At 36.6% G+C, this 7,457-nt stretch overlaps 1 protein-coding gene and 1 long non-coding RNA gene across 3 annotated transcripts in view; one reads left to right on the top strand and one right to left on the bottom strand.

Annotated features, from left to right (window-relative positions):
- The window catches only part of LOC107691769 (uncharacterized), a 13,944-nt gene that overhangs the window by 3,424 nt on the left and 3,063 nt on the right, over positions 1-7,457 (top strand). The window contains exon 2 of the long non-coding RNA XR_001634568.1: positions 993-999. This is a non-coding gene — a long non-coding RNA (uncharacterized LOC107691769). The remainder of the gene's footprint in view (positions 1-992; positions 1,000-7,457) is intronic.
- Positions 1,160-7,457, bottom strand: part of LOC107691768 (probable E3 ubiquitin-protein ligase DTX2) — a 17,083-nt gene continuing 10,785 nt past the window's right edge. For both annotated transcript variants that reach the window (XM_016490582.1, XM_016490583.1), the window contains 5 exons: positions 5,465-5,532; positions 4,974-5,135; positions 4,027-4,188; positions 3,659-3,748; positions 1,160-2,265 (listed from right to left, as the gene is read on the bottom strand). In XM_016490582.1, coding sequence (XP_016346068.1) covers positions 2,005-2,265; positions 3,659-3,748; positions 4,027-4,188; positions 4,974-5,135; positions 5,465-5,532 — 743 coding nt within the window. In that variant the 3' untranslated portion in view covers positions 1,160-2,004. The remainder of the gene's footprint in view (positions 2,266-3,658; positions 3,749-4,026; positions 4,189-4,973; positions 5,136-5,464; positions 5,533-7,457) is intronic.

Raw genomic sequence — 7,457 nt, 5'->3', positions numbered from 1 at the left:
TCTCCGCATCACCGTAGCGCCATTTTGGAGAGTATCCACTGAACGCAAGCAGCGTACACTCTTCTGTGTCAGCCTCGCTGCACGGATGCGCTGTTTTCGTTCAAATCAAAGCGTAAATACACGTAGAAAACGTATCCTTGTGTCGCGGCTGACACAGAAGACCGTACGCTGCTTGCGTTCAGTGGATATTCTCTAAAATGGCACTACAGTGATGCGGAGAGACATTGAGGACACGAATTGTTGAATAAAGTTATTTTTTTCTTCGTGTACAAAAAGTATTCTCATCGCTTCATAACGTTACGGTTGAACCACTGATGGCAGATGGACTATTCTGACGATGTCTTTCATACTTTTCTGGACCTTGACAGTGTAATTTACTTGGCAGTCAATCGGACAGTCACAAGCCTCCCGGTTTTCATCCAAAATATCTTAAATTGTGTTCTGAAGACGAACGAAGCTTTTACGGGTTTGGAACGACATGAGGGTAAAGTGATTAATGACAACATTTTCATTTTGGGGTGGAATAACCCTTTAACCAATACCAAAATCTTAAAGGTTTTTTTTTGTGAAATGTCTTTCATTGTCTTTTCTTGAGATTACTGATGGCTTTGGTGGCTTTCATTTTGTATTTTGTTGCAACCAAATGCCTGGAGGAGTTCAGTATTTCACAACAGTGTTAACAAATAACAGAAACCAAAAAGTGTTGTTATATGGAGTAATGTTTATTGCTGATTAGAAGTTGAATATATATTTATATATACACAGTTGCATACATTGTAAAACAAAATATCCCATATCATGGAATATGAGATGATGAATGAATGAATGAATGAATGAATGAATGAATGTCTCCAGACTCGCAGTGGTAATGAACTGTATCTTAAACACTGCTGATTGTCTCCGTGGCACCATCTAATACTGCAACTCAATGATAACGCTGTGGAATTGCATCTCTACACCTATTTTCAGGATCTGGACTACAATTAAATAAGCACTGACGTTTTTTTAATCAACATTATGTAGTGTCGCCGAGCTGTTGAAAGTCTTGCATTTTTAAATAGATCAAATTCATTAACGTATATTCAAAAAGGGGGCAATAGAAAACGTATTATGTGGAATCGAGACAGTTCACGCACTTTCTGTGGAACGTAAAAGATGATATTTTGATAAATGTTGGTAACCAAACAGTTTTGGTTCCCATTGGATTGCATTGTCATTTTTGTCCTGCAAGTCAACGGGAGCAGAAACTATTTGATTAACAACATATCTTCTTTTGCCTTCCAAAGTAAAAAGCAAGTTTGGAACAACATTAGAGTGAGTAAATGATGACAGAATTTACATCTCTGGATGGACTATCCCTTTAAGTCCCTCATGATTGTAAACAAAATAACAAAAAAAACTAAAAGAAAAAAGTAATAGCAGCAAGTGAACACCATCATCTAACTTGAAAACCAAAACAAAAATGATGTAAATTAACAGCTGCAGATTCTGTAAAAGTGCCTTTCATTTCTGAAGCAGTACATTTTACAGTACTAGTAAAGATCTATGACTTGCATTGATTTGCAATTTCTACTGTTTTCGTACTGCTTTTAAAGAAACATTGTATGCTTGATTCCCAGCAATAGTATAATGATCATAGTCGCAGATGCTCTACTGTAATGTAGTACATCATAGCCTCTATGATGAATCATGTGTTGAGATGGATGCCTAAATTGGCGCGTTTCCTCCTGGCACGAGATTCGTTCACCCTCATCAATCTAAAACATTAAGCCGAGCTATTCCTGCAGAGCCATCTGTAGCTGCCTTACAATACGGTGAAAGTAAAGATGACCACGAAGCCAGTGACGCCACGTGTGCGTTAATATTCTAGACTCGGCCGAAGAGTGGAAACGGATTGGGGAAGTTGCGTTCAACCACATTCGCCTATATCCAACCAACAGCGCAACTCCAGTTTTCCCTTTTCGTCAAGTTTTATTAGATCTACAGTAGATGGGACGGTCCGGTTCACATGGCTGAACCTTGAGCCCCTTGGCTCTGAGTGTCCCGTTTCAGGCAGTCCTCCGTCACGCCCTGCGACGCCAGTTCTGAGAGCACATTGTCCAGGTAGTTGGGGTCGGGGTAGCCGTGGCCGGAGACGTTGGACATCATCTCCGTCTTGTGGTGGATCTCGTTCCATATGACGGTGTCTGGCTCCCCTGTGGTGCTGGAAGTGCCCACGGTGAAGATGAGGCGCCGTGTCCATGCCACTTTCAGCAGCTCCAGCACCTGGAGACGGTTGGAGATGATCAGGACCCTCAGTTTTAAAGTAAACACAGTTTGCGGTTTGCTTTGAGAGGGAAACGCAAACCTGAGCACTGTGCAAAGATCAACATTAAACATATATGCTGGTCGTGAGCCAATACATACTGCATTTCTTCTGTTACTTCGCTGCAGTATGGAGTGATTTCTTTTTCTTGCAAGAGAAATCACGTGCTGTTAAAACTCACATGGATCTTAATGAACTCGGTTAAAGGTTACAAAAACAAGAAATTATGTTCTGTGGTTATCGGCAATCGATAAATGCTGGAGTTGAAACATTCTTTTAAAGGTTCGACCTTGTATAAGGTTAGGACGCTCTGATGGAAGTGGAGGACTTTAGGGAATTTCAGACAAAGTTTTACGGACACAACTAGCTCACAACTATTACAGGGCTGAGTAACAAAGATGGGTCAGTGATTTTTGATTGTGTATTTGCAATTTTTAGACCTAGTAAACGTAAAAGCATCGTTCACTCAAAAATTAATATTCTGTCGTCCTAAACCCTTAAGACTTCCGTTTATCTTTGGAACAAAAATTAAGATATTTTTGATAATCTCTCATCACTTGTGTTCACTTGCTAAGTATTTATTATAATAACTATAATTTGGGAGTCATTTTTGCAAATTTTCTTTGTATAGAAATGTTAACATTTGATGAAAAAAAAATATTTGTATATGTGAAAAATGTGTATAAAATTTTTGTACATTTTGTAATTTTTTTTAAAAACAAATCTTACGTAATAAACAAAAATTATACATTTCTAATTAGAGATTTAAAATGATAATTGTAAATAAATTAGTAATGTAAAATCTTAAAAAGTTATATATATTTTTTTTTTTTTATTATTAATTGATTATTTTATTTCTTTATTTATTTTTAATTTCCCCATATAGATAAAGCATCAGTTTCAGATATTTCACATGAATTTCCCTACAGTGACCAACAGAAAAGCTGATTTGGAAGTGACTTCTGTGTGAGTGGTGCTTTGTTCATCAATACACTTTTGACAATTGGACCATGGACCTTTTTATGTGACCGCACCTTTAGTTACGTGCACTAAGCATTCAAATGTACATCTCTAGCAGCTGGCCATTTATTTTATTTGTATTTTTTTTAAACTAGTAGTAGCCTGCTATATTTTTACACACAATGACATTTTAACGGCATGTTGGTGTCAGCGTGTGAATAGCAGCACCAAAAGCCAATGCTTGTGTGAGTAACACGTAGTCCTGGAACAGTTGATTCAGCAACTGAACGGTAATTTAACAGGTTTAATATGTGAAAGGGCCAGTGATTCAATATTTTGACAAATGAGCATGGCATAAATCTGTATTTGAACTGGGTCAATTCCCTCCATTACCTTTCTTCCTTTGTCATTGTCAGGAAGGAAACAGAAGCGAGGGAATCCTCTGCATGTATACGGCTGTCCTGGGTTTGGGTGCTCAGGACCCTGCAGACAAAGAGTACATTAAGATGATGAGTGCTTAATGCGGGCCGAGGCAAGGACAAAACCATTTCCACACAAAGGAATGAGTCAGTTATGCCCCCAACAAACGCAGTCTGCTGGATGAAAACATTTGGCTGGTTCATATGGACCTCCAGCACTTCATTCAGTTTATTTATTTAGCCTACCTCTTCTGAAGAGATTATTGTTAAGAATATGCTTAAATCATGGTGTAAATAAATATAAAACAGTACAGAGCACTACATCAGCTTGTCAAGTCAGACCTGTATTCCGGGCGGGATGTTGTAAATGATTTGTATAGTGCCACAGTCTGAGTGTCCAGGCAAAGACTGAGGGATACTGTAAATCTCCATCTTGCCCTTGGGTTGGGTGCCAGTCTTCTCTCCGTAGATTGTCTTACATGAGGGGCACTGAAGACTCCCATCCTGTGGTGTAACAAAAGTGGGAGAAAATAAAAGGAATAGTTTACATGAAAATATTTGGAACTAATACGATTTTTTGTAATCGCATGCACCCATTGTCACTGCTGGAGTAATTCTAAAAATGCATTACACACACTGACGTTCAAACATGTGTTGGTCAGGAAGATTGTTTTGTTTAGTTTTTGAAAGAAATTAAAACGTTTATTTGACAAGGACTGATTGACTGTCACTATTAAATTAACCAATAGTGACAGCAAAGACGTTTATAATGTTACAAAAGATTTCGATTTTAAATAAATGCCGTTCTTTTGAAATTTCTGTTCATCAAACAATCCTAAACACTGTCACTGTTTTCACAAAATAGTAAGTAGAACAACTGTTTTCAACATTAATAATAAGAACAAATGTTTCTTGAGCAGCAAATCAGCATATGAGAACTGAAGACTGGAGTAATGGAATAGAAATTTGTAATAAAATCTAATATTACTGTATTTTTTGTCAAATAAATGTGGCCATAGTAAGCCTAAGAGACTGCTTTCAAAAAACCTCTGGCTTTTGAACGGTATAGTATATTGGAATACTTTTAAAGGTATACTTCATCCAAAAATGTCATCATTTACTCCAAGCTCACATTCCATATCAATGTTTGATTATTAACAACAGTATACCAATCTGTAACGAATCCTGGAGCTACCCTCCCATAGTATAATATACAACTAAGAGAACTGCTTTATTTGTTTAACTCCCAGATCCGTGTCAGTTAGAAGTGTTGGTAAGGAAATGCACACCTTGGTTCCATTGTTGTACATGGCCAGCATGCAGAGCATGTGGAAAGTGTGACCACATTTTGTGAGTTTGCCCACGGTGTTGGGCTGAAGAGACTGAGAGCACTCAGCTGGGACCTCATAACCAGACGGGCAGGACAGGCGCTCCATACAGATAATACAGTCCTGAAAGCACACAGCCAGATGTCACATATCTCACAGGGCAAGGCATGGATAATATTTCCAGAAGAGGCATTAAACGAATGGGTGAATGGCATAAAAATATGTACAGGTCATGTTGTATTTTAGGACCATTAAGATTTTTTTGCATTGTTACGTAGGAAAAACTGCATAATAGTCAGGAAAATAAATGTAAAAATTGTCCAGAAACGGTCATTATTTTCTTTAAGCTAAATATTTCACTCCATTTAGTCATGGTGTAAAATATGACCTGTGAAATTAACCCATCTATGCTAGTACAAAAAGTGTTATTGGACTGTGAACTTAAAATATACCTCATCTGGGACCACAGGCACTTCCTCCATGTATTTCTTAATGACTTCTTCTGGTTTCTGAGCTGGTGCTAAGAACATAAGACAGACCGTAACCTATACGAGTCCAATAACTGGCACTCAAAATCAAATGTTATGACATGATTACATTTTGTTAAAGACACCTTGAAAGCTTAAATTGCAATGTTGTGGCTTGTAGAGCCATATGTATCTGTCAGCTAGGCTGTGTGATCGGTTGTACTACACAGATTTTTGGCCAATCAAATTAATCCTTCCTCATAATACCACCTATAAGAAACAAATCATTGTACATGGCTGTGACTCATCAATATGTCCCACCAAAAGTTTCAAGTTTCAAGCCATTTTGTGGGTTATTTAACATCCAGGTATCTTCCCTTTATAATATGAAGTGCTCTCTAAATTTCTCCATTTTTAAATATAAATATATAATTATTCATAGTTATAAACACTGACTATTTGGTGCATTATGCAGACACTTGATGTTTATTTGAACAAACTCCTTCTGTATCTTTAATGCAGAACGCTGTTTGTTTTGGTTACTAAATGACCAAATACATTATGGAAATGTGTTTTGGTGGGAAGCAGTGAGACATGCTATGACATCTGCTTCCAGCGTATTTCCAAGGAACAACCACCAAATACCTAAGGCAATAATGTTTGCTCTAGACTTCCTGAATCAGAGTTTGCTCTAATGAGAGCATTTTTATGCATTACTGTACACGGATTATAAGATGACACATATAAGCTAATGTAAACACAAGCTTATTTGAATTTTGCCCAAGAAAAGTTTAAGCAAAACCAATTAAAAACTCTTTATTTTTTGCACATCAATCCCTAAGGGGATAAAGTGATGGGGGGAAAAAATGTGAGATGGGAGGAAAAATAATATTTGAATGCTTTTACGACACCCCACCACCCCATGCTGTAATATTTCGCAGCATCACGTTTACCAAGTTAACTGGTAACACTTTACAATAAGTTTCAATTTGTCAACATCAGTTAAACATGCATTTATTAATCATAGTTAATATTAATTTCAGCATTTTCTAATACATCATTAAAATGTATAGCTGGTAATATTATTTAATGGACATGACCTGACATGAATTAACAATAAACAGTTGCATTTATATTAATTAATGTTAACAAATTAATGTTAAATACTGTAACAACTGAATTGTTTTTTGATAGTTAATCAGTTAACTAACGGTAACTAATGGAACCTTATTTTAAAGCGTTACCAGTTAAATTTATAGATCTTAGCAAATTAAATTAGTAAAATAGATATTTTGCTCTTAGGAAAATAAGCTATATATAAGAACATAGCATTCAAAATAAATATTTTATAATTAAACATACTACTACTAATAATAATAAACCATTTGCTAAATAACAGTTTATTAGTGTAGGAACTTAAATAATGTGACTTAAATCATTTAAATAATGTGCATATATCAGCCATTTTACAGAAACTTTGAAGGTGGCTCATCCAATCAGAATTTAGAGTCAGAAATATCTGTTATATGGCTTTTCTTAAAGGAATAGTTCACCCAAACTCACACTCATGTCGTTCCAAACCTGTGTAATTTTCTTTCTGATGTTAAAGGGGTCATATGATGCTGCTAAAAAGAACATTATTTTGTGTATTTGGTGTAATGAAATGTTTATGCGGTTTAAAGTTAAAAAAACACATTTTCCACATACTGTACATTATTGTTTCTCCTCTATGCCCCGCCTTTTTGAAACGCATCGATTTTTACAAAGCTCATCGGTCTGAAAAAGCGAGGTGTGCTGTGATTGGCCAGCTATCCAATGCGTTGTGATTGGCCGAATACCTCAAGCGTGAGACGGAAATGTTACGCTCCTCACATACTGTTGATGCCGTGTCCCGGCCAGAGCGACGAGACAAAAACATTAAAACCCATTACAAACGAGGCATTTGTTGCATCCAGTGGGGACATAATTACTGATTATA

This window comes from Sinocyclocheilus anshuiensis, unplaced genomic scaffold, assembly GCF_001515605.1.
Source record: "Sinocyclocheilus anshuiensis isolate Anshui unplaced genomic scaffold, SAMN03320099.WGS_v1.1 scaffold246, whole genome shotgun sequence".
Lineage (NCBI taxonomy): Eukaryota > Metazoa > Chordata > Actinopteri > Cypriniformes > Cyprinidae > Sinocyclocheilus > Sinocyclocheilus anshuiensis.
This window is presented reverse-complemented; position numbering and strand designations above follow the sequence as displayed.